This window comes from Solanum verrucosum, unplaced genomic scaffold (assembly GCF_900185275.1).
Source record: "Solanum verrucosum unplaced genomic scaffold, falcon-dt-bn FXZP01000062.1, whole genome shotgun sequence".
NCBI classification, from domain to species: domain Eukaryota; kingdom Viridiplantae; phylum Streptophyta; class Magnoliopsida; order Solanales; family Solanaceae; genus Solanum; species Solanum verrucosum.
The window spans coordinates 6812343-6839937 of record NW_026020477.1 but is presented as its reverse complement, the minus strand read 5'-3'; the positions used below and the strand labels follow the sequence as shown (position 1 = coordinate 6839937).

Genomic DNA, 27595 nt, shown 5'->3' with positions numbered 1-27595 from the left:
AGAATCAAAACAAAAGAACAAAGACAAGGGAATGAATTAATGTAGTCACGATTGTAATTGGATGTACACCAATTTATCCGAAGTGTAAAGTTGTATGGACTAACAGATGTTCTTGGCATACTCTTATTAAAATCTGCAGCGTATATAAAACTTTTCGAATGAAGTTCACCTTTTTCTTCATTATATATGAAACTTCAGATGTTGTTCAAAAGAAAATTACAATATAATTAAAGTGTGAATTACAATAAATAGCAAAAGAAAATAGATATAATTATTGTATTACACAAATCTAAAAAAGTTGTCTAGATGATGGTATCGACAAAACACTCAAAGTAGATAGCGTTCTATTACAATTTACAATATGTAAGACGAAAAAAGAATATCTCTTCCCTAAATAAAGAATGAGAATTAGCCAAACTATTGCTGCATATTTTGTCTAAATGATGAAACTAACTTTATCATCTTGTAAAATAATTGTATGGATAGTTGTCATTTACATTCGAGTAATTTGGTTGTCATATGAAATTTAGTTTTTCAACTTCCTTTATCCATTTGAGGAAAAGGAGTGGTATTTATACTATTTTATAGTAGTTCAATTGGAGAAGTCTAAAGGTTAGACTAATTTTAAATGTGTGGTGTGCATTGAATTTTATCTCTTAGAATTCTTCATGCTTCGAAAAAAATGTAAAAATGTTTTGAGTAAAGTACGGGCCATTATATTCTCATTCACACATCTTACTTAATTCCATCATTAAATAATTTAATGCACATTGAATACTTTTAAAACTTATTCCATCTATATCTAGTTAGTTATAGTTATTAGAATATATATTTGGTTTTGTAAAAAACAAAATAGAAATAGTGTTTTGAAGGGTAAAAAGGTATTTCAACTTTTCATTTTGATGTTCCCACTTTTAGTATAACTAATCCTTGGAACGTGCGTTGCACCTTTGTCCCCCAATTGACATTAGAAAAATTAATTTATATAAGTAAATATATCATAGTGGAGCGTACATAAATTCATAGTTAAGTTCAAAGATAAGGACTTTTGTATGTAAGTTTGATATAAGAATATAACTCTTCACAAAATATAGCATGCAAATCTTGTATTAGAAGTTGGAGGTTCGATATTTTTAATGCTTCATGAAAACTAAACCTTTTATTATATTAGAGAAATTAATATATTTTAATTACTAAACGTAAATTTTAATAATAAAAAAATAAATTGGCTATAAAAAAGATACGTATAAAGAAAAATATTACAAAATGTCTAGGTGGTGTAACATCAACTTTATAGAAAAAAATTACAAATTCAAAGGGAAAAGAAAGAAAAGTAAATAAAGACATGACATCCATAATAAAAGACATCACATTAAAATATACAGACAAAAATATTGTCATATTGGTTGAATCACATTTTGTTAGAAGTCGATTTGCTATAGACAAAAGGTTTCAAATGTATAAAAAAACTAAAATCATAAAAAAAATAAAACATAAAAGGAAGCAGGACTATGTTAAAAATATAGATACACTATATTTCTTGAACTATATATTAAAAATTAAATATGATTTCTAGTACAATAAAATTCAATGTAGCATTTCGTCATCTTTTTACTTTACACTCTTAAATTGACTTTTGTCCTCAATGACTTTTGTGTTGTTAATGAATGCTACTTCGAGGTCCTTATGCATAGATAAGAAGTTTGGTTTAGCTCCATTTAACTTTTCATTTATAATGTAGTATCTTTGATTAAGTTGAAAAGAGTTGTTCCACACATGAACATCTTTGTGGAAAAGAGTTGTTTGTATTTTTGTTCCCTGCGTAAGATTGATAATCATTAGACTCTCAAAAGAAGTCAACATATTAAGTAATCAATATAATAAAAAAATAAAATAGAGTTACCTCTTTATCGATGAATATTAGTTGCCAACGAATACCTTTACCATTTGCATTTTTGTACTCTTTTGTTAAGCTCCGTCGAATTACTAAGACTTTAATCACCCATTCTGCTGCATATTTCTTCCACTTGCTAATAGGTAGACATTATTTCTCGAGCTCTTCTACACTTGTCATTGTATGGCTGTAGTAGCTAGGATGTACTAATACAATATATATTTGTGACGTAAATGTGATGTATTAACATCTAATAAGTATATGTTAGGTCAAACAAAAATGATGCTCAAGAATATGATATTCACCAAACATATACTAATTCTTCTTTTTTTAATTTAAAAAGCGAGCAACTTCAACTAACGATAGTATAAATATCACATTAATTGAAGTAAGTAAATACAAGGTGGAAAAATGTTACCAATTTTGATGGTGCCGAAAGCAAGAAATCTGTTAAAAGTATTACAGCATGAAGAGATAGTAAATTTAATTTCAAATTGAAATAAATTAATAAAAAAGAAACAAATGAAAGTATTACAAACGAAACGACTTCATAACAGAAGTCTTTGGCTGACAATCTTTTCACTTGTTATGGCAATAGCTTTCTTTTGTTCATCCTAGTAATGTTGTGCAACTACCTAGGAAATATGTTTACTTGCCTAATAATTTATTCTCAAATGACTAATCTGCTAAACAATATTTTGAAGTTTAACATATTTGGTTAAACAATCAACAAGGAAACCATTTAGGCAAGAGTTTTTTTTAACAAACTACCAAGATTATGAATTGCTACTCGCAATCAATAAGGTTCCACATCTAACCAGATCTAACAAATAAGAATGATAATTTGTTAAAAGCTTCTTAAAAAATATTTATATTTTTATCTCCCCAAGATATAAAACAACCAAGTTAAACAAATAATGACCTATCAAAACTATCGAAATTTGGATCAAAGAACCAGATAGTAACTAAGATATCCTTGATATGAACACTCGTGAATATTTAATGCCTTTGGAAAGAAGCTTCTATTATTTATTGCTACCAGGAGTATAGTTTCCAGGGAATACACGTGCAAGTTTCCCTGCATGTGGCTCGCCCGTGCTTTTCGAGGCGCTGCCTGTGACTCAGCATGGGAGAAGGGGGCGGAACTGCACACTTTCGTGTTCAGAGCATTGTCCGAGTGAGTGGGCAGTGCCTAAAAAGCAAAGCTTTCTTGAAGAGGCAGGGCTGGTTCCTTTTCGGCGCCTGCCCTTTATTTATTTAGATGTTTACAAAAACTTCTCTATGACCTCTAAAAAGAAGTTAAACAGAATGCCAACTAAAATTATGATTAAGGAGGATAAATAGAAAATGTTGTGACATACACATACAAGGAAGCTAAAAAGCAACTTTTAGGAAAAATTCAAAAAAAAATCGTTTATCTCCAGGATAGTTCTCAAGAAACTCAAGTTCACACCATCTCTTTCTTTCAGCATGCGTCTAGGCTCTAAAATTTCAATCAGTATGATTGATTAAGTATTTTATATTTAAGCGTCTTCAACATAGAATTGAATACAAAAGCTGCACTAAAGCTTGAATTTTTCTTCAGTAGATCCAATAATATGGCTATTCCCACCATTGAAGGGGTTATTCAGAAACTTGTATTCTATTCAATAAATCAAGAAATCCTATATATTTTTTTAGATTAATATTCAAGATTCAACACCATAACCAAACTTCTACAACATCACATATGAGCTAAAATCTATAGTCTTTTTGAATTTACAGCAGAAAATAGAAAATAAAAAAAGGGTAAAAAAATAAACTACAGTGCAAACCACTGTTTTCATGAAATAAACGACCTCTTCACCCGACAACCTTTGCATTGAAACAGATTATACACCACTTGCACGTCTATGTGTAGAAGTAGACAAGAAAACCTTAGTATTCCAATATATTACAACAATTGAGACAAAGCAATAATACTCAAATAATACTATTTCTTTAACAAATGTACCATATGTTCTTACACCAGTGATCATGTGAAGTGTTGGGGTAACTTCAGTCTCTTTTACTGTTGAAGATGAGTTATCCGGAAGATTTTTGATAAAATGTCGAAGCTAAACGCATGTAAGCAATAGCTCTCAGACCATACAATTATCATTTTGAGTGAGTTTTTTGTGTTTAGGTGTGGCCATTTTTTAGTAGTTCCTTAATTTCCATAAGTTCTGTTCTTTCTCTTTTTTATTATTGTCGTGTACAACCAACAAACATGCACCTTGACTAATTTCACACATGCGCCAGGTAGCTCTATCCACCAAAGCTTTGGATAAATAGGAAGAAATCACCAAGTGCCTTTGTTTCCCGCTGGGACACCCTAGGCAAGTTTTGTTCTTTCTTTTCACCTCTCTCTAAGATTTAGAGGGATGGCTCCACTTATTTCTTCACCTTCTAAATCATTCAGTTTTATAGCAACTTCTATCAGTCATCTATCCACTTACTAAGCTATCATAGATAACCCATTTGGTAGGGAATATTTACAAAAAGCAGACTCGGCAAAATTAACTCAACCTCAGGAGATGTTGTAGATTTTGCCACATCCTGTTTGAGGTGAATATGGTTATCCTACTAAAAAAGGACAAGGTTGAATTGTTGATCCAACAACTTGGGAGCTTAATGTTGGAAGGCTGCAACAATCCCTTTATTTGTACCAGGTTTGGATTAATTTAAGTTATATATACAGACTATTAGACAGTATAAAGAATCTTTACACTATTAGTGTAGTTTAACGCGTGAAATTAATGACGCGACATGTTTATTGCAGGATCCAGGCACTGCACCAGAAAGGAGGAAGTGAAATTCAATTGATTTGGGAACTGAAATATTTAGAGATACTAATCAAGTGGCAGAATGTACTGTTAGTGATTTTGACATTCTTGTACCAAAGAATTAGAATTGCAGTACAGGATGTAATTTCATAGGTCCAAAAAATCTATGCTTATATTTAGGCAAGACACAATGTCCCACTATATTATGAAGTCTTTTACTCAGATGCCCTTAACCCATCCTTTGGGTAATTTTGAAATAGTATAATTAGTACGTGCATTCAGACAATGCTTCCACAACAAAGACTCCATCTTTAGAACAGGTGCTCACAGTTTAATTTGTCATAATAAAAATAATAATATCAAGAACAGAGGGACTCACGATAAAGAGATGAAACGAAATAAGCTAGATAAAGACATAGGCAATAAATAAAAAAAACAGAACAGTTCTTGATAAATAAAGAGGAGAAAAATAATTTACCTGACAATGATGTATTTGATTGAGGCACAGAAAAGAGTAACAGATTAATGGACAATAACATGTTGTTGGAGACATGTATATAGATGAGTGAAGTATCTGAAAAGGTTTTGGATCAGCTGAACTTGAGCATCAGAAAAAGGTTGTCGCACTGATCGAGAAGGTTCGCACTGATCGAATAGGTTCAGCAGTAACTATATGTTTATGTTATAGTGATTGATGAGGTTGAGCAGCAACTATATGTTTCAAGAGAATTAAATTAGGTCTGAGATTATCAGCAAATTTATTTTTTAATAAATTAATATTTAAGTAATATTGTAGGGTCAAAACGGTAAATCAACTTTGGGGTTAAACTCTTCCCACTTATAGTAATATATATGATATGATATGATGATTTTGGTTTGTATTTTCATTGTTTTATTTATATTTTTATACATAATTCATTTTTACAGTACCATTTGAAGGGCTCCAAGCTGTATCAGAAGCAAATTTGTGGTGAGAGTAATTAATCAATGTATGAAGTAATTATAATGAACATTAATTACTTAATAGTTTTTCTAAATTGGTCAAATATCTATTTTTAAGACTAATTAACTATCAAGGGTATAATAAGAAGAATATTGTAATTTATGCATTGATTTTATGAAATGACAAGTATTACGGATCATCTATTTATAGTAAGACGACATATAAAAAGAAATGGAGGGAGTATTATAAAGCTTCATAAATTTTTTGTAGTCAATTTGGGCTCATAAAAGAATAATAAAGATGAACTCAAGATGTGTGGGAAACATAGGAGTTATCGTGACATTGAATTGATTTTTAACTTTTGACTCATTAATAAAAGTCATAAGTTAAAGATTACTTTCTCTACTTAATAATTTGTCCATAATTTCAAAATTAACGGAGGGAGCAATTCTAGATTATGGCTTGACTTATTTTTATCATTTTATTTTAAATCAAATACTTATAAGCATTTTTTTAAAATTTATTAACACACTCCAAAAGTGCTTAAAATATTTAGCTTAAAAACACTTAAAATAAGTCAATTGTATCGTATTGTTAGTTACAATGTTTGTTTTAATTGTTACTTAAGTTCTATTATATTATATCATATCGTTTAAATTCATCATTAGATAATAACAAAAAGACTCATTTCTGTAAAGCTAATGCTACTTCTGTCCGCAGAGTAATGTAAGCATTAGCACATTTCAGTGGTGTTACATGGCTGGTTGCAAATATGGAGAAATCCGAAATCTTTATGGCATGTGTTGATGAACTGATCAAGGATCAATTGCTAGCTCTGAGTGGCATCAATCAAGGTATCTTCCCCATCAAGTACCTTGGCTTGCCTCTCTCAGCTAAAAAATGAAACAAATTAGAATGCCAACAGCTAGTCGACAAGATTACTAGTAGGATCAACAATGTGTATTCAAAGCAATTGTCATACGTTAGGAGATTACAAGTGATATTAGCTGTTTTGTTTTCCATTCATAGCTTCTGGGGATTTGTTTTCATCTTACCCTAGAGCATATTGAAGGTAGAGAGCACCTCTGGGGTAGTACAGAGGAGAAGAGGAAGATTTCACTAGTGGCATGGGACAAGGTCTGTTGTCCAAAGAAATTTGGAGAATTTAATATTAAGAGTTGCAGGAACTGGAATGTTGCTTCAGTTGGAAAATTACTATGGCAACTATCAGAGAAGAATGATTCATTATGGGTTCATGTTGTATATATGAAAACAAATACAAATATTTGGACTCATCAAACACCGCAAGACTACAGTTGGTATTGGAAAAAAATGAATGCTTTGAAGGAGATGATGAAGGGCTGGTACACGCAAGGGAGCTACCAGTTAACTCACAACAGCCAATATTCTATTACAAGGAGCTATAATGCTATGTTGAGGCAGCAAAGCAGACTAAATATTGCAGAACTCATCTGGACTGCACTTTAGCCAAAACATCGAGTTATTGTATGGTTGGCTGTACAAGGGATACTACTTACAAAAGAAATATTAAAGCATCTCACTATTCCAATGAAAGATACTACATGTTGTCTCTGTGCTAGCCAATCTCTGGAAACTCAGTTACACATCTTCGCAGAATGCACTTGGATAGAGCCATTGAGAGATGGCATCCAACAGTGGGTAGGACTAACCATACCTAAAGGTGAAGTTAAGGAAGTGTTGGAAGGCATAAAGAGGAAGAACTGAAAGCAGTTTCAAAAGAAAGTGATCACAACTATTTGGGGAGCAGTGATATATCATACGTGGAAAGCAATGAACTGGAAGATTTTTAGAGGATCATCGGTGAATATTGATATAGTGTTAGTACAGATTAAGAAAGAAGTTACACAGAGATTAGAATTACTTAAAGGATCTAGGAAAGCTAGTAACAGTCAAAGGTTGATAACCAAGTTACTTGGTGCCTAATTGTTTTTCTTTTTGTTTTAGTTGGAAACCTATGTGTCTTAGTACTCTTCCTAGAAGGTGGCTAAGATGATACGTGACCTTATGGTGTAATGTTATTGGTTGGTTAATGGTAATTTACAATTTTTACCAAAAATGACTTGTTTTATGTAACAATTGATTTGGTGTGATCGCATTATTACATTAATAGTTTCTTCTCATTTTGTATTTGATAATTATATTTCATCTTTTACCCTACCTTTTCATAGTGGATCTCCCTGTACCCTACTTATCTTGTAGGTTTATCATTCAAATTATTAATGCATGACATTATATAATGACGTAGAACAATACACTTAGGACTCGTTTGGTAGGAGGTATTAAATAGAATAGTCCATGGATTAAAATTTAATCCATCTAATACATTGTTTGGTTGCATTATTTTATTTAATCCGTGGATTGCTTATACCTTATGTATGGTCTTATTTTATCCCTAGTAAATGGAGGGATAACTAATCCAAGGTTTGTTAAACCTTGGATAAGACCCCTAAATGACAAAATTATCCCTTTATTCATTTTCCTAAATTTCTTTTATAATTTAATTTTCTTTTTATTTATATTGAAATAATTATAAATGTTCTTTTTAATTCTCCAAATCCGTTTAGTGTAATTTAATGATTTCATTAATATTTTTTTCTCCTTTTTTTTTATTCAATGTAGTTCGTCGATTAATCACTTGGAATATTTTTTTTTAATAAGCTTTAACTATTGAACAATATAAGTAGTCTTAAATCTATGTTAAGTTTAAGATATACTTTACCAACAAAAAAAGTGGTACGTCATACCTCAATTTATATATATATATATATATATATATATATATATATATATATATATATATATTAAATAAAATAGAAAATCCTAAAAAAACAATATTGTCCCACAACAATTTTGATTAATTATTATCCGGGTTTTGGTATAAAATTGTATAAGTATATTTTTAGATCTTCATTTTTGATAAGTTTAAACTTTTTTGTCAACATCCGGTTGCCATATACAATAATTATACAGGTTAAAATTTGTAAAAATAAATAAATAAAGATTTAGCATTTTTTTTTTACTATTAATTTTATTCAACTGTTGCGTAGTATTAAATTCTTGTTATTAATTATGCACAAAAAAGAAAAAAAAATTGTTTCAATTTATATAACACACTTTTTCTTTGTTGTTATTTTCTAAAAAAAAAATATTGTAGTGTTATGGTCCGATTATCTACCTTGACTCAATTACATGAAATAAACAATCTCATAATAACACAAGGATATAATAGGAAAGATTTTTTTGTAGAGTTTTAAATCAAACACAAGATTAAGTGAGAATCAATGAACCAAACGCTTGACAAAAAATAATCCCTGCACTACTAATCCCTGCATTACTAATCCCTTCATTATCAATATTTGTACCAAACGACCCTTAATGCTAATTTTGCTTTTTCGACTGATAAGAAAATTATTCTACAGTGTTCTTATGTACAAGTGGAGTTGTTAAAACTCAAATCAATTGAATCATTGCGATACATGAGAAAGTAAAAATTTCACCCATAAAATGCATATACACTAAGCCACTAAATAATACAATGATTATTAAACTCCCTTTATTATCAAACAGATTCCAACTTGGAACATATTCAAACTGCCATACAATGCACACACAGAGACCGGTATTATACTGGTCTTTCATTGTTCGATAGGAACCTGTTTACGACAACATACCCAGTGAAATCCCACAAGTCCCACAAGTGAAGTATAAGGAGGGTGAACGCAGACCTCACCACTACCTTGTGGAGGTAGAGAGACCGTTTCCTGTTCACAACAAATTGAAAACTTTCCAATTCTAAGATGCCAAAAATAAAAGAGTTGCAAACAACAATATTACATATTTACAACCAATGGATTGTCTGTTTGATCCAGTTCTTAACCAGGAACATAATAATCCATTTTTTCCACTGGGAGATTTAGAACTGAAGTTTCCACCTATATCCAGGAAAAAGAGGATAAGAAGCAAAGTGTTAGTGTTCAGTCATATGTGCAAGTGATAGGAAAGATATATCTGAAATCTTTATTAAACAGAACAATTGAGAAGTTGCTTCTAGCGTAATCACGCGATAGAATATGGGTCGTTTATCAAGGCTGAAACAATTAAAAACTGATTCTAGCAAATGGAAAATGAAGTATGGTTTGGTGCTCATGGTTCATAGCATCGAATAGAGAGATAAAAACATCAAGATTGTAAGCAACGAATCATAATGATAAAAATCGCGAGACATTGCACGCAAGCAAGATGGAGATATCCAAACTAGATACAGGACACTGAATGACTCAAAGCATATATATATGCAGCAGTTGATTTGGATGTTTGAATAATGAAGAAACCATATATTCTTGTATCTTCTGTAGAATTGCTAAATGACTTTTAGCCAATTTTTCTTTTACTTATTTGGTATATAGACCTATATCAGCTGTGTCAAGATTATACATGAATATTAAGCTAGCTTCAAATTTAGAAGATACTACTTCCTTTTAAGTTAATTAGAAGACACTACATCACGTTCAATCATAAAAATATTTCGCAACCTATTCGAATTGCCTCATTAATCATACTAATTGTTAGAGGTGAAACTTGATCTTCTTTTTGCTAGATGTGAAAAAAGTGACTCCTTCGCACAAATGTGAATGATAAACTCACCTCCTCAAATGAAACAAAGACAAAAGGTGTTAGACCCCTCTTGTGTGAAATTGCTGGAACATCTGGGTTATGTGTTTCATCCTCTTCCCACCTCTCGACAACCCCAAGAATGTCTTCATCCGGGCCATTAACCTCATTATCATTCACGCCACTTGTAAGAAGAGCAAGTAGATCCATTCTGTTATTAGCACCTTGGGTTGTACCCCTCAACCTAATGGACAAGTGAAATGTCATATGAATGAAACATGGTACCATGTAGAAATCATACCAATTAGAGTAATCCGCATTACAGGTTTGTGAAGATTCTACGTATCTTACACTCTACTCCACAAACTTCAGGTTTATCATATAATTCAAACTCTACATAATTTATAAGGTAAAAATAATTCATATTTTACATGTAATATAGTGATTCGATTGACAATAAATTATTATATTATAACTAATAGAAATGAAAAGCAAATGTCATCTGCAAGTGAAAAATAACAGAATGTTTACTAAGTTCGAATTTTGTTTAATACAATAGAAGATTTGGGACCTATTAAGACTACTCAACCAAACGCACGCAAGTATTAATTGCTCATTTCATCTACAGGAGAAATTCCAGCAACTAGCTACCACAAATTTTGCACACTACATTTATAAATCTGCAAGATGATTTATCCCAAGGACCAAAAACTGCCAGCATTGCTTGCACTAAAGAATAAGGTGCAACTGTCACACACATTTATTCAAAGTGCACGACTAAGCTTTTCACAATAGTTAATAGGATCTGGAAAAGATAGCCTGCTGCCTTCGGATGAGTTCATAGGTGGGCAACCTGGAAAATATACATCTAGAGGAATTAGCTAATTGACTTCCCGAACAAAACCTATAACAATCGGTACTGAACATTCCGCCAAGATCCTCAACTTTATACTTAGCGTTTATATATAGCTTGAGTTTGCACTCTAACAGATGGTGATTTTTATTGATCTTTTTCTTAGAAGCTAGTTTGGCTTGGATGGAAGTTTAAGAAACTAATATGGTGACCTGTAGGGCCAGGGGAAAAGTACCCAAACCTTCAACCATAGTTCTATTAACAAGAGCTGAGCATAAGAACTCAAAATACAAATAGAATCTCCATGATCAAGTACCTTAAGCGGAACCTCAACACAGTTGGACGCGTTCCAGGGTACAAAAGAGCAGCTTCAACCTACAAATGAGAAGGCAGTGAGCTGTCTGTTCGAAATTAGCATCACATATATCAACTAAACACCAAAAGCATTATCAACTTAAGCAAGGAGGAATGAACCATTATTTTGATTTGACCGTATATAACCAAATTGCTGCCAGAAACAAATTGACTTGTACGGGAAGATTTGAATTGGACTTACTTTATCCTCTGATAGTGTATAATTCCCCTTAAAAACACAATCAGCTTTTGAGGCATGGAAGTTCAGGTACTTCGCGACATCTTTGACTTTTTGTGATGAATTCTAGTTAAAATAAATCTACAAAAGTTATAAACCAGGTATAGCAAGAACAATGTGTAAAGATCTAGTATGTCACACGAGCTGAACAACAAATGATTACTACCTTATAAAGGAATCTGCCTGAAGGATAAAATCTCATATAGCGATAGTAACACACCTACAATCAAAGAGAAGATGACAATGTTATAAAATGCCATTGATACTAAATGCTATAGGATGCAAAGTGAAGAAAAGAAGCAATGGGAGGAAACTGAACAACTCAAAGAGGTAATACTGATTAGAATCCAAAGTTTGTTTACAATAGCCCACAACTTATATCAGTTCTCTCAGATGAGGAAAACATCCTCTCCCAAGCAGAGCAGGTCTTCTTGCAGTACCCCACAACTTGCTCCGTTTTCTGGAGTCCCAGGCAGAGCACGTCTATTTGCGTTTAGCTGCATCCTATGCTTTACAGCTTTCAGTTTTCAGTATCAACTTTCCGTTTGAAATGTATCTGCTACTTGTGCATCTCATGTTTTATTTAAATCTTGTTCCACCGCTCAGTAGGCCATCACAGATACTTGCTGAGTATTGTGCCTACAACTCGCTGGGGCCTGCTTAATTTTTTTGTGCAGCGACAGGTACCTCTAAGCTCCGTATCACCAGCTAAATCTTGCATCCTCATCAACATCTTCCACTCATCTTTCGGTAAGAGCTTCAATCTGCTTTCCTAGCCTTTCCTTTATTTTGAGGTATGCCCCATGGACCTATGTAGCAGTTGTCTTTTTTCTAGATGGCTCATGACTAGTTTGACTTGGCCCGTTTGTAGTATGGTTTGTTTTACACTATACAGTTGAGACTTATACTGAGATATTTCAGTGCTATGCAGTATGTTTGACTTTAATTTCCAGTTCTACAGTATTTTCATATGTTTGCGAAGTTAACCCGTTGTTAGTTTAGTGGTTTGCTTGATAGGGGTAGTTAGTCAGGTGCCTGGTGTCGGTCATGAATCCCTAAATGCGGGTCGTGACATTTGGTTGGATAAAGAGGGTAGTGTGTCATGTCCCGCCACTATCCGAGCCAAATTTTGCAGCCAAATAGGCGTAGAGGTTTCTAGAGTTAAAGAGAGAACTCTAGAATGCCTTGGAGAATTCTAGACAATGTAGAATTCCCTAGAAAAGGGACCAATGTGTAAATACCTTAGGGACTTCTCATGTAAATTTTAATTGTACCCTAGTCCTTAGGAAGTAGTATAAATAGAGGTGCCTCCCATTTGCAAGGCATCACTCAAGTGTAAAACAATCTTCCAAAAGCAATACAAAAGCCTTCTTCCAAAACTATCTTGTTCTTTCTAAGTCTTTCCTTTCATTTCCTTAGCGATCCTAGCATAAAAAGCTTTCTTGGGCTTACAAGATCTTGAAAGATAGTGAGTAAGTTGTCAAGAGCCGCACGGAACATTAGTAAGACTCTAAGTCCGTGACAATGTGGTATCAGAGCGAAGGTTTGCAATAAGGGAATAGCAACCGAAGGGGACGTAAACGCCGCTAGCACCACTAACATCCGTCCGAATAGTGGAAAGAAGGCCCGAAAGGGAAAGAAGCACCAAAAGAGTCATGAGGAAATGCTGCTGGATCCCACACCAAGCGAGGCACTAACATCTCATCCACCTTCAACCACCGAGGCAAGTGACGATGAACATGGCGAGGAGGCCATTGACATCACCGCAGAAGAAGAGTGGGTCTCAAGGGTTGAAGTGGCGAGGCAGGTCGTAGAGATATTAGGCCGACGCATGAACGTGGCTGATGGCAAATTCAAGACTCTTGAAGACTTCACCCTTGAGGAGACCGAAAACATCCGTAAGGAGTTGGAGGGACGTCAGCGGGCCGAGTTCGAGATGAGGGAGGCCATCACTTCCTTGGAGTGCCGGCTTATGGAGGCGTTAAGCACAATTGAAACCATGAAGGCCGAAATGAGGGTACTCAAGAAAGACATGGAAGCTGGAGGATCGGCGTCACCTGACCGTGATAGGGAGGCCAAGGTCGAGGCTCCCAAGCCACCTATGTTTAAAGGCATCCGCGATGCTCAAGAGGTGAAAATTTCTTGTGGCACTTGGAGAATTACCTCAAGTGTGGTCGGGTGAAGAGTGACGAGACCAAGATCAACACTGTCGTGTTGTATCTTTCAAAGATGGCCATGCTATGGTGGAGGCGCAAGGAAGCTGAAATAGGGAAGGGGACGTGCACCATCAACACGTGGGAGCAATTCAGCTAGGAATTCAAGAAAGCCATCTTCCCTAATAATGTCATATATGAGGTTAAGTGCAAGTTCAGGGAACTGAAGCAAACGGGAAGCATTCGGGCGTACGTGAAAGAGTTCACAACTCTAACGCTTCAGATTCCCAACCTCACGGACGAGGACATGTTGTTCCACTTCATGGACGGACTGCAAAATTGGGCCAAGACGGAGTTGGAGCGGCGACAGGTCAAGACCATAGACGAAGCCATCACACAGGCCGAGTCTTTGACAAACTTTAAGCATGATCGGCATGACAAGGCAAAAGGGTAAGGACGCAAGGAGTGGTCATGCCAAAGGTGGGGGAGATCGTGGCCGAGGCAAGGAGCAGTAGGCACACCCCAAGCAGCATGACTCCCACAAACCAGACAACAGACGGTTCGTGCGCCAGAACTACACGGAGAAGAAGGCGCAGACCACTAAGGGAGATGGTTGCTACATATGCGGAGGACCACACGGCTATGCCAGGTGCCCAGAGATGAAGAACTTTGGTGCCATCCTACGCGAACGGAAGGAGAAGGACGCACAAGAGCAAGGGCAGGATACGGGCAAGACGCAGTTGGGCATGGTTGGACTATGCGGGGCGATAGCCAAGCAGTCAGAGAAGCCAGGAGACTTCAGCATGCAGTATGTAGACATCTCCATTAATGGACGTACAGCTCGTGCCATGGTGGACACCGGGGAAGAAGCAAACATCATGACCAAGACGGCGGCAGAGAGGTTAGGACTAAACTATGTTCCAAGCAACACCCGCCTCAAGACGGTCAATGCACCACCGACCCCCGTGTGCGGAATCGCCCAAGGAGTGAGCCTCACGTTGGGAAATTGGCAAGGTAAGACAAACTTTACCGTCGCTCCTTTAGATATCTTTGACATTATTCTTGGGCAGGAATTCTTCCAGCGCTGCCACACGATGATCAACCCCCACCTCCAACGACTTATGGTCATGGAGCGGGAAGGGTCGTGCATGGTACCTCTAGTCAAGGTACCGAAGAAGGAAGGACATGCCCTCTTGTCGGCCATGCAGATCGTGAAGGGCCTGAAGAAAGGAGAACCGACGTTCCTAGCTACCATTGCAAGTTTGGGAGAAGACAATGGTGCTAAGGAGACCTTGCCACCGATTATAGAGAAGGTCCTTGAAGAGAACAAGGACGTGATGCCAGACGAGCTGCCGAAGACTCTACCTCCGAGGCGCGAGGTAAATCACAAGATAGAGTTGGAGGTTAGAGCCAAGCCACCCGTGCATGCACCTTATCGCATGGCTCCACCTGAACTAGAGGAGCTAAGGAAGAAGTTGAAGGAGCTCCTCGAGGCCGGTCACATCCGTCCATCCAAGGCACCTTACGGCGCACCAATACTGTTCCAGAAGAAGGATGGATCCTTACGTTTATGCATCGACTATCGGGCGCTCAATAAGGTAACTATTAAGAACAAGTACCCTATCCCGCTCATTGCAGATTTGTTTGATAGGCTTGGGCAGGCCAAATACTTCACCAAGGTGGATCTCCGAAAAGGCTACTACCAAGTGAGTATCGCAGAGGGGGATGAACCGAAGACAGCATGCGTGACAAGATATGGAGCGTACGAGTGGTTGGTGATGCCTTTTGGCTTAACCAACGCACCTGCCACATTTTGTACGCTGATGAACAAGATCTTTCACCCCTACTTGGATCAGTTCGTGGTGGTGTACTTAGATGACATAGTCATCTATAGCAACACCTTGGAGGAACATGTGGAGCATCTGAGGAAAGTCTTCCAAGTCTTGCGAGAGAACCAGCTTTACATCAAGCAGGAGAAATGCGAGTTTGCCCAACATGAGGTGCACTTCTTGGGCCATATCATCAGCTAGGGCAAACTATGGATGGACGAGGCTAAAATCCAGGCGATCCAGGAGTGGGAGGTGCCCACTAAAATGACCGAGCTACGATCATTCCTTGGACTTGCGAATTATTATCGCAGGTTCATAAGTGGCTACTCAGCAAAGGCCACAACACTGACCGAGTTGTTAAAGAAAAATAAGTCGTGGGTTTGGAGCATGGAGTGCCAACAAGCCTTTGAAGATCTCAAGGCCGCAGTGACAGAAGAGCCGGTCTTGACGCTGCCCGACTTTTCAAAGACCTTCGAAGTACATACGGATGGTTCAGACTGTGCCATTGGGGGAGTCTTAATGCAGGATAGACACCCAATAGCATTCGAGAGCCGCAAATTGAACGAGACCGAACGGCGCTATACAGTGCAGGAGAAAGAAATGACGGCCATCGTACATTGCCTGCGCACGTGGAGACACTACTTGCTAGGCTCCAAGTTCGTGGTTAAGACGGACAACGTGGCCACTAGTTACTTTCAGTCGCAGAAGAAGATCACCCCGAAACAAGCTAGGTGGCAGGATTTTCTAGCCGAGTTTGACTACGTTTTGGAGTATAAGCCAGGAAGAGGCAACGTTGTGGCCGATGCGCTAAGTAGAAAGGCCGAACTTGCTGCCATCACGACAGTCCATTGTGATATTCAAGATGCAATCAAAGATGGCATGCAACATGATCCCGAGGCTAAGAAGCTGATGGAGTTAGCCGCCCAAGGCAGGACTAGGCACTTTTGGGTGGAGGATGGCCTTTTGCTCACATCCGGTCGAAGGGTCTACGTACCCAAGTTCGGGTCTATCAGGCGGCGGATAATTAAGGAAAGCCACGACACACTGTGGGCCGGGCATCCAGGGCAGCAAAGAACGAGGGCGCTGATTGAGGCTATCTATTTCTGGCCACGCATGCGGGACGATATCGAGTGCTATGTGCAGACTTGTCTTGTGTGCCAGCAAGACAGGGTAGAACAAAGGCATCCGGGAGGACTATTGGAGCCACTACCCGTAGTGGAACGTCCATGGGAAAGCGTGACTATGGACTTCATCACTTCCCTACCTAAGTCCGACTGGTATGGAACTATCATGGTTGTGGTGGACAGGTTCTCAAAATATGCTACCTTCATACCCGCCACAGCCGGATGCACCGCAATTCCTCCAAGGTGTTGCTATAGATGACTATGTCATCTAAGTACACCACCACGAACTGATCCAAGTAGGGGTGAAAGATCTTGTTCATCAGCGTGCAAAATGTGGCAAGTGCATTGGTTAAGCCAAAAGGCATCACCAACCACTCGTACGCTCCATATCTTGTCACGCATGCTATCTTCGGTTCACCCCCCTCCGCGATACGCACTTGGTAGTAGCCTTTTCGGAGATCCACCTTGGTGAAGCATTTGGCCTGCCCAAGCCTGTCAAACAAATCTGCAATGAGCGGGATAGGGCACTTATTCTTAATAGTTACCTTATTGAGCGCCCGATAGTCGATGCATAAACGTAAGGATCCATCCTTCTTCTGGAACAGTACTGGTGCGCCGTAAGGTGCCTTGGATGGACGGATGTGACCGGCCTCGAAGAGCTCCTTCAACTGCTTCCTTAGCTCCTCTAGTTCAGGTGGAGCCATGCGATAAGGTGCATGCGCGGGTGGCTTGGCTCCAACCTCCAACTCTATCCTGTGATCTACCTCGCGCCTCGGAGGTAGAGTCTTCGGCAGCTAGTCTGGCATCACGTCCTTGTTCTCTTCAAGGACCTTCTCTATAATCGGTGGCAAGGTCTCCTTAGCACCATTGTCTTCTCCCAAACTTGCAATGGTAGCTAGGAACGTCGGTTCTCCTTTCTTTAGGCCCTTCACAATCTGCATGGTCGACGAGAGGGCATGTCCTTTCTTCTTCGGTACCTTGACTAGAGGTACCATGCACGACCCTTCCCACTCCATGACCATAAGTCGTTGAAGGTGGGGGTCAATCATCGTGTGGCAGCGCTGGAAGAACTCCTGCCCAAGAATAATGTCAAAGATATCTAAAGGAGCGACGGTATAGTTTGTCTTACCTTGCCAATTTCCCAAGGTGATGCTCACTCCTTGGGCGATTCCGCACACAGGGGTCGGTGGTGCATTGACCGTCTTGAGGCGGGTGTTGCTTGGAACATAGTTTAGTCCTAACCTCTCTGCCGCCGTCTTGGTCAAGATGTTTGCTTCTGCCCCGGTGTCCACCATGGCATGAGCTGTACGTCCATTAATGGAGATGTCTACATACTGCGTGCTGAAGTAGTCTCCTGGCTTCTCTGACTGCTTGGCTATCGCCCCGCATAGTCCAACCATGCCCAACTGCGTCGTGCCCATATCCTGCCCTTGCTCTTGTGCGTCCTTCTCCTTCCGTTCGCGTAGGATGGCACTAAGGTTCTTCATCTCTGGGCACCTGGCATAGCCGTGTGGTCCTCCGCATACGTAGCAACCATCTCCCTTAGTGGTCTGCGCCTTCTTCTCCGTGTAGTTCTGGTGCACGAACCGTCTGCTGTCCGGTTTGTGGGAGTCGTGTTACTTCGGGTGTGCCTGCTGCTCCTTGCCTCGGCCACGATCTCCCCTACCTTTGGCATGACCACTCCTTGAGTCCTTACCCTTTGCCTTGTCATGCCGATCATGCTTAAAGTCTGTCAAAGACTCGGCCTGTGTGATGGCTTCGTCTATGGTCTTGACCTGTCGCCGCTCCAACTCCGTCTTTGCCCAATTTTGCAGTCCGTCCATGAAGTGGAACAGCATGTCCTCGTCCGTGAGGTTGGGAATCTGAAGCGTTAGAGTTGTGAACTCTTTCACGTACGCCCGAATGCTTCCCGTTTGCTTCAGTTCCCTGAACTTGCACTTAACCTCATATATGACGTTATTAGGGAAGAAGGCTTTCTTGAATTCCTCGCAGAATTGCTCCCACGTGTTGATGGTGCACATCCCCTTCCCTATTTCAGCTTCCTTGCGCCTCCACCATAGCATGGCCATCTCTGAAAGATACAACACGACAGTGTTGATCTTGGTCTCGTCACTCTTCACCCGACCACACTTGAAGTAATTCTCCAAGTGCCACAAGAAATTTTCCACCTCTTGAGCGTCGCGGACGCCTTTAAACATAGGTGGCTTGGGAGCCTCGACCCTGGCCTCCCTATCACGGTCAGGTGACGCCGATCCTCCAGCTTCCATGTCTTCTTTGAGTACCCCCATTTCGGCCTTCATGGTTTCAATTGTGTTTAACGCCTCTATAAACCGGCTCTCCAAGGAAGTAATGGCCTTCTTCATCTCGAGCTCGGCCCGCTGAAGTCCCTCCAACTCCTTACGGATGTTTTCGATCTCCTCAAGGGTGAAGTCTTCAAGAGTCTTGAATTTGCCATCATCCACGTTCATGCGCCGGCCTAATATCTCTACGGCCTGCCTCGCCACTTCAACCCTTGAGACCCACTCTTCTCCTGCGGTGACGTCAATGGCCTCTTCGCCATGTTCATCGTCACTTGCCTCGGTGGATGAGATGTTAGCGCCTCGCTTGGTGTGGGATCCAGCAGCATTTCCTCATGACTTTTTTGGTGCTTCTTTCCCTTTCGGGCCTTCTTTCCACCATCCGGACGGACGTTGGTGGTGCTAGCGGCGTTTACGTCCCCTTCGATTGCCATTCCCTTAGTGCAAACCTTCGCTCTGATACCACGTTGTCACGGACTTAGAGTCTTACTAATGCTCCGTGAGGCTATTGACAACTTACACACTATCTTTCAAGATCTTGTAAGCCCAAGAAAGCTCTTTATGCTAGGATCGCTAAGGAAATGAAAGGAAAGACTTAGAAAGAACAAGAGAGTTTTGGAAGAAGACTTTTGTATTGCTTTTGGAAGATTGCTTTACACTTGAGTGATGCCTTGCAAGTGGGAGGCACCTCTATTTATACTACTTCCTAAGGACTAGGGTACAATTAAAATTTACATGAGAAATCCCTAAGGTATTTACACATTGGTCCCTTTTCTAGGGAATTCTACATTGTCTAGAATTCTTTAAGGCCTTCTTGAAATATCTAAGGCATTCTAGAGTTCTCTCTTTAACTCTAGAAACCTCTACGCCTATTTGGCTGCAAAATTTGGCTCTGATAGTGGCGGGACATGACACGATCACTCAAGTGTAAAGCAATCTTCCAAAAGCAATACAAAAGCCTTCTTCCAAAACTCTCTTGTTCTTTCTAAGTCTTTCCTTTCATTTCCTTAGCGATCCTGGCATAAAGAGCTTTCTTGGGCTTACAAGATCTTGAAAGATAGTGAGTAAGTTGTCAAGAGCCGCACGGAGCATTAGTAAGACTCTAAGTCCGTGACAAGTGGCACAAGATATTAATAAGAAGGTGGGAAATAAAGCAAGGGTCTCTCATTTGATGGCGTACTGAGTAGTAAAGTTTGCTAAGGATGTTAGCAATGCGGGTAGCAGAAATGGTTTTAGTTAACATGATATATTTGTAGAGCACCCTTACCATCCACATATATACCCTCACCTTCCTTAGTAGATGTGAAGCTTCACTTGGTGAGTACGCACAACCTTCCACCAAGTAGGTGAAAAGTTCAACCCCCATAAGTAGCACTCTTTTACCCCCCCCCCCCCCTTCTCCCAACCCCCTCAAAAATGTGAGCTAAAGAAAGAAAAGGGTAGTTGTACAGGAAAATGATCTGTGTCATCAAAAGATGCATACTCCTTCTTTGCAGTTGGTGTAAAATATTTTTCTTAATTAGAATATCTTCAATAATTTACAACAACCAATGATTAGAAATTGATTCCCTCAAAGATAACATCTCGCGTACATATTCAAACCATACTAAAGGACCTTTCCTTTTTCTCTCTATTTCTTTTGGGGATGGGGGTATAACAATGGTCCAACCAATCATAAACCTTCACGATAAATAAGGAAACTATAATTTACAAAGCTCTAGCACTGTTGAACAAGTTACCTCTTATCCCAAGGAAAAGAGGAAGTCACATTTGTCTAATTTGTCATTTTTTCTGAACTATCTTCCGTCATAAAATTTACAAGGCAAAAGATGAATTAGCATATTGCATAATTTGCCTTCTCCTACAAGTACTATGCAACATTTGCCAGCACAGCTCATCTCTAAACATGCAATCCAAGAACAGTGTCACAATTTAACTATGTGGAGAATAAGAATACACATACAAGATGAACTGGATTAGTGATCTTCCACTCAGCTACTCCTGCACGAATATATGTGTTTCGACTGACATAAATACCTGCAGAAAAAATTAAATTAAGACTTCTTACTACCTTCAAATATTTCAACTTAGACTTATAGATACAAATAACCCAATTTTTTTACAGGTTACGGCAAAAACATCCAGATAGAGAAAAAATTAGTTCTCCTGCTCAGATGGCGTAAGTAAATCCAAGACAAATACCTTGGTATGTGGTCCACAGAGAAATTTCTTTTGGAAAATACTATCATACATCCCTACCAAATACACTATACCCAGCGTTAAGACACTTCGTGAAAAACGTTATATCGCCAGCTTTCAAAATATTGAATGCTCAATAGTAAAATTCTAATGATAGTACTAGGAGCAACCAAAATTTCCACAATGGTGAAAATCAACAACTTTTAACTCTTGTTTTCGCTTGTTCAACAACTATCAACTCTTGCCATTATTCTCTAATAGAAAAGCTATGTCAAAGTGAATATCAACAAATACTGTTTTTTCCAGATGCACCAATTAGGGCATAAAACTTGAGAACTTAGAGGTTCTTCCTGAATACAGAAAAGACTCATATTAATCCAGTGACCAATGACCAAATAAACAGAATTGATTTGAGGATAATCAAAATCTGGCATTGTAATAACGAAAATCCAAGAATTTTACAATACATGGTCGCCTATCTATTCAAAAAGTAACATATGGAAGTTAGAAGTATTGGCACACTAGTGTCTAGAGAAAAGTGTCCATTTCATTTGTCACCAAACTCAAGAATTAAAATCCATAACATTGCAATGTCGAACGAGAGGAAGTAGCCAACAATCCCTATACATGCCCTCATGCTTCTGCCTTCTCTCCCTCCCAATATAGAACTTTACAATTAATAAGGAACTTTTTTTTTTGGGTAAATAATAAGGAACTTCTTGTCATAGAAACAGGTGTAACTATAGTATATTTCGTAGTAATTGTGCAACAATATTTTACCATCTTCATCAAAAACTATATCTTACCATCCGTACGAATCCTTGGTCTTAAAAGCCACATTTTTCTCCATGAACCATCATACTTCAACTGAAGGACCTTATAGTTTTCTACCAATCCAGAAACCTTCAAAAATGAGGCACAATGGTTAATGTTACTTACTAAGCTCACTAGTCGCAATAAAACAACCAGAACCAGTGTCCCTAGTACCTGCCAAGCCTTTAGGCATGCATTGCGCCAAAATACAGGGTTCCGAATTGTATACCTCCACTTTCGACAAACACAAGCTGCCCTACCCAAGGTGTATGGGGTTGTTTTTGACAAGATCTGCGCAACATTAATCATGAAATCATAGTAAGTTTCCGTTTTCCTCGCCTTAGCTATAAAGATTAGAAGGGAAGGCTGCAAAAGCTAAATTTCAATCTAGAAACAGCTTAATTTTTCTCAAGAAGACATCAAGACTTTATATTTGATTGCCTTCAGTTCTCTAGATATGCAACCTCAATTCACCCCTTGGAAGGAAACAACAAGAACTTTAGAGAGAGAGAGGGGGTGGGACTGGGTTAAAGACTAATCCAATAAATTATCAGTGAAAACCAGCTAACCATCCAGAGAAAGAATCAAAGGGAACAGTCACATTTATGCTTGGCTGTAAAGCTCGACTTGAATACTATAATGAGATCATAGAGTCCAACATTCCTCGTCTCCGAAGAAGACAGAGATGACATCCAATTTTGCTACCAAGGATGCTCCTCAGAAGAATTGAAGGGGAAAAAGGTTCAAGGCAGATGTTAAAATAGCAACACTTGTCTCCACGTAGAATCCACTAACTTTTTGCATGGGCATGAAATAAAAGTTGTTCATAGGGGGATAGCTAGATATCGCCTCACCATAAATGTACATGTAACCCCAAAACAGCCACAAATACCTTACTTTCTGGTTGATTTTTTCTTTTGATTTATAGAAAAACATTGTTCATACTTCGGATACCTATTAATTAGTTTAGCAAAATCAGCTCTGTTGTAAGTCTTAACAATATGCTTCAGCTTCCTAGCGTAACAAAGCATTTCCAGCACTTGCCACATATTTACATGTCGATAAGAAAATTACAGAGGAAATTAATTGAAATCCACATAGGCATACCTCAAAAAGCAGTTCATCAGGTAGCACTCTGTGTATCAATGCAGGATCAACAAACTGCTTGCTACTAGCACTTCCAAAAGGAGCGACAGGTCTAACATTAATCCCATACAAATCTGAAAGAAAATAGGCAGGTGAGTTGACATTAGTCTGTTCTACACAAATTCATCATCAAAACCAAATGTCGATAAAAAGAATCCAAGAAATGATGAATCTTTTATGCAGCTAGCAAATTGCTAGGAGCAAGGTAATTGAAGTAAGCAATGACAAAGTGCTAGGAAAATACCAAGCCATGGCCTTTGAGGAAAAATGAACTGAGAAGCTCTTAACCGTGCAGCAGTTTCGAGTTCCACAGCAAGTTCCACTGTGTAATCTACAAGATATGAGCCATTATCAATGACAAATAACGAAAATTACAGAACAAGAAGAACGTGACAACACCATAAAGGGACAATTTCTAGTTCTGTAATTAACTCAAGGAACAAATTTCCGAAAGTTGACCAATGCCCAGATGACGAGAGTACTCAGATTTACTCATAAAACAAGTAAACTGAGACAAAAAAACACAGAAATTGACAAAAAGTCTATATAAATATACATATTCATAATTTGGAAATAAATACTTCCATTACTCAATGAATTAAAAAGATACTAAGATCAAGTAAACAAACCAACAGTAAAATGAAAATTATTGCAAGATTGGGTAGTCACATAAAATCAATCTTGAATCAGTAATTTCAGCTTCTCAAATTAGCAATGACTAGAGAACAGAAAGTTTCATCAAACTGCAGACTAGCAAAAATATACACGAGTCTGCTCTTTTATTTACAAAAGATTTGGATATGAGCAGAATCCAATTCTCTTTTTTTTTTTCCTTCTTTCTTTAAAAAATAGTATCCGGGGCCCTTCGCACCTCAACTAATCCACTGGGTACCTACTAATCACCTAGTGTTATTGGGGATCTATACCCTGTCTACCATGCTCTATGTCAGTTCCGTTGAATGCAAAACGATACACTATATGATGCAACACAAGCTGAAAAGAACATAAAAATAAGCAACAAACACTAGAAAAAACATATATTAAAACAAAGATTCATTTATTTTTTTACTTCTCCCAGAAATTAATGAAATCCCAGTAAAATCCAACCAAAAATTTGAACTTTCTTACAATACAACTCCTTCTCAAATCATATACATCCCTTTCCATAACCCAAAACCCAAGAAAGATTCCAACCAAAGAATTTGAATTTACAAATACCCAGATGGTAAATACCAATTCTAGAACAGAATAGAGGAAAACAATTATGAAATGAAGAAAAAGTTAACATTTTGAAGAATTTCATAGCTCACCTGAAGTCATTTTTCTTGGTTTTGAATGTTGTGCTTGACAATTTGGATATCCAGGGAAACTCCAGGAAGAAATGAGAAGGGGAAAAATTTAAGGAAATCAATTTTCCCAATTTAGATTAAGGAAATGGTATTTTTCAAGCAAAATATGAGAGGTCATGTATTATTTAATTTGGGAAAAGGGTGAAAAATATCACTTATGTATTGAAAATGATTTATAAATATCTTTAGTTCATTTTTTATCTGAAAATATATTTAATTTTTTTTTGTTCCAATATACCTCAAACAAACAACTCAAACCTTAATGATATTTTTGCAATTTAAAAATGCCACGTAATTTATTATAATTTACCACATATATTATTTATAATAAAAAAAATTTAAGTCACCTATCTTCAAAACTCAAACACGTTAATTCATTTTCATTTATAAAAAATAAAAAAATAACTACTATTCACTTATGGTGGACAAGAAAATTACATCAACAGTTCATTTTTAGAAATATTTATTTCTCTTAATTTTTAATTATAATATTTTCACATTTAAAGACTAATAATTTTTCAGCTTCTCTTTTTATTTTTATTTTTTCAAACAAATTTTAGAGATTTAAGATTTTATTTTTTTGAAATAACGTTCAAATATTTCTGATATTATCGACTTTGAATATTATTTAAATAAATTGGAGTACATATGATGGTTTATGAATCAAAGTTTGTTTCAATTAATTTTTATATTGTTGATTGAATGAATTAAGAAGAGAAAACACAGTCTAAAGCAATGAAAGTACCAAATTGTTTCAATGGTGTTGATGGAGAACGAGGTGAAGATAATGAGGACAAGAAAAGGCGGTGAAAAATCCTTTTTTTGGCAACCAAATAAAAATCCTAAACAAATTACTATAATTAATTTAAAGTCAAAGTTATCATATACCTTTTTTGTTATTTTTATTTAATTATTAATAATATGTGAATATATTAAGATAAATAAATATTTTAAAAAATGAACTGATACTGTAATTTTCTTGTCAAAAAGACTGGTAAATTTACTCGTGCTTCATGCAAGCATAATTAAAATAAAAATGTGTAACTAATTAATGTCGTAAAAAGAAAGTTATATAAAATGAATTGTTAGTAGCTATTTGAAACTGTGAATTGTCTCCAAACAATTTTATCAGAAGTGATGTTCTACGGTTATAATGATACCTTAAAAGGGATTGTTAGATTAGGAACAAGTTATATCGGGATTAATTATCTCGAAATAAGTTATTCTGAAATAAGTTATTTTATATATAAAAATTATTTCATCATGTATATGGGATGACTTATGTTGTCACTGAGGTATAAATGATGGGATAAATAATCTCGGGAATGTCTAATACCTCCAACCAAATACAGGATAAAATAGTCTTGCATTTTATCCTTAGAATTATTATATCTTATACCTCTAGTGACAATTTTTTCTACACAAATTCAAACACGCATGGAAAATAATGGACATAGTACTGTAAAATTCTCCAACCTCAAGATATATGAGTCACAGTTGAATATTATTATGAGGAACTCACGAAAATTTTTATACCTCAAGAGATACAACATTCCTATCACTCCAAATCTTGTAAAATGTAAATACATGATCTTTCTATGGTGGCAATTTTGTGTCAATCTCTCTTTCCCATAATCAAAAAGTAATGAAACACATTCACTAACATATCAGCTGCCTGCACAAGCTAGAAAGCTTATCAATGTTGATAAAGCTCAGATTCCTTCGTTTAGAGTCAGAGTCCATTCATGGAGACTCTAGTCTTGATCCTCAAGTGTGTGTACCTGCAAATAGAAGTCGAGTCACTTCGTACCTTCCTAGCCGTCTATTTCAATCGTGCCAGTTGGAGGAAAGCCCGTCTTTTTTTGCCTACTCCTGGTGCCTAAAGGCAAAGAGCTTCTTCAATAGCCAAGTCGAGCAGTCAAGCAGCGGGGCTCTCGAGGCATACTAGCGGGGCTTGACTAGAATCGTAGAAAGAAGCTGGGGAGAAAGATTCAAGTGCAAGCATTGAGTCAAACTGATGAGAAAAAACAACCCCAACCCTAAGTGAGTTTCACATTTCATTTTGAATTGAGGCTGAAGATTAAGTGAAAATAGCGATAAGGTCACTCAACTATGAATAATTCTCTTAGAAAGTCAGTCAACTATGTATAGTTTTTTTTTTTTTTGAAAAGTCACTCAGCTTTGTTTTGTAACTCAAAAGTCACTCAATTAAGGATTGTTCTCCTAGAAAATCGCTCAACTAGTGATATTTCACCTAAAAAATCACTAAATCAATTCAAATGATTTTTTAATTAGATCCTTGAAGGAATTTCAGATCGTACCTTCAGCAACTATAGTTGCAAGTGACATATCTACACCAATGTAGAATTTTTACATGACATGTTGGATATTCAATATTCATAATAATTTTTTTAATAGATAAGAGTTAATTGAGCTGTTAAATCAACCCTAAATTAAATCGAACAACTTAAATATTTACAGTACAAAAGTAGCAATTCCATTGAGTTATTACTGTTGGCATACATCAAAATAGGCAAGACATACTAACAACTCGTATTTTTTAAATAATTGTTAGAAGTAGAAAATGAACAATAATATACGTTGGGTGAGTCTAAGGAGGATAGAGTATAGACAGACTTTATCCTTATCTCATGAAATAGAGAGGTTGTTCCCAAAAGAGTCCCGCCTCTTATAACACAAAACAAAGTAGTTGAAAAGGCAAATACTACAGCAAATAAAACATAAAAATTAAGGCGAACACCAAGCCCATTGGCTAAAAATCTCTACCTTTTCACTTCCATTACGCCATTTGTACATTTCAATTGCTTTGGCCTTTCCGTTTCCCCTCTTCATTCTCCATTTTATTTCTTGCTTCTTTGCTATGTTCCGTGTTTTCGTAGAGAGTCCTGAGGAATTTTTAATTTTGTTATAAAATTTCAATAATCA

The 27595-nt window shown here is 37.2% G+C and overlaps 3 protein-coding genes across 3 annotated transcripts in view; 1 reads left to right on the top strand and 2 right to left on the bottom strand.

The window, feature by feature from the left end:
* The window catches only part of LOC125809198 (gamma-glutamylcyclotransferase 2-3), a 1073903-nt gene that overhangs the window by 744936 nt on the left and 301372 nt on the right, over window positions 1–27595 (bottom strand). The gene's annotated exons all lie outside the window — the stretch shown is intronic.
* LOC125809204 (uncharacterized) overlaps window positions 1–27595 on the top strand; it is a 175684-nt gene that overhangs the window by 82073 nt on the left and 66016 nt on the right. The gene's annotated exons all lie outside the window — the stretch shown is intronic.
* On the bottom strand, window positions 9208–24730 carry LOC125809171 (F-box protein 7). The gene is made up of 11 exons (XM_049488828.1): window positions 24611–24730; window positions 23545–23631; window positions 23262–23374; window positions 22329–22445; window positions 22148–22244; window positions 21106–21179; window positions 11906–11959; window positions 11704–11805; window positions 11464–11522; window positions 10328–10538; window positions 9208–9615 (listed from the first exon to the last, which is right to left on the bottom strand). Exons 1-11 carry the CDS (start codon window positions 24618–24620, stop codon window positions 9556–9558), a joined length of 984 nt encoding a protein of 327 aa, XP_049344785.1. The 5' UTR covers window positions 24621–24730; the 3' UTR covers window positions 9208–9555.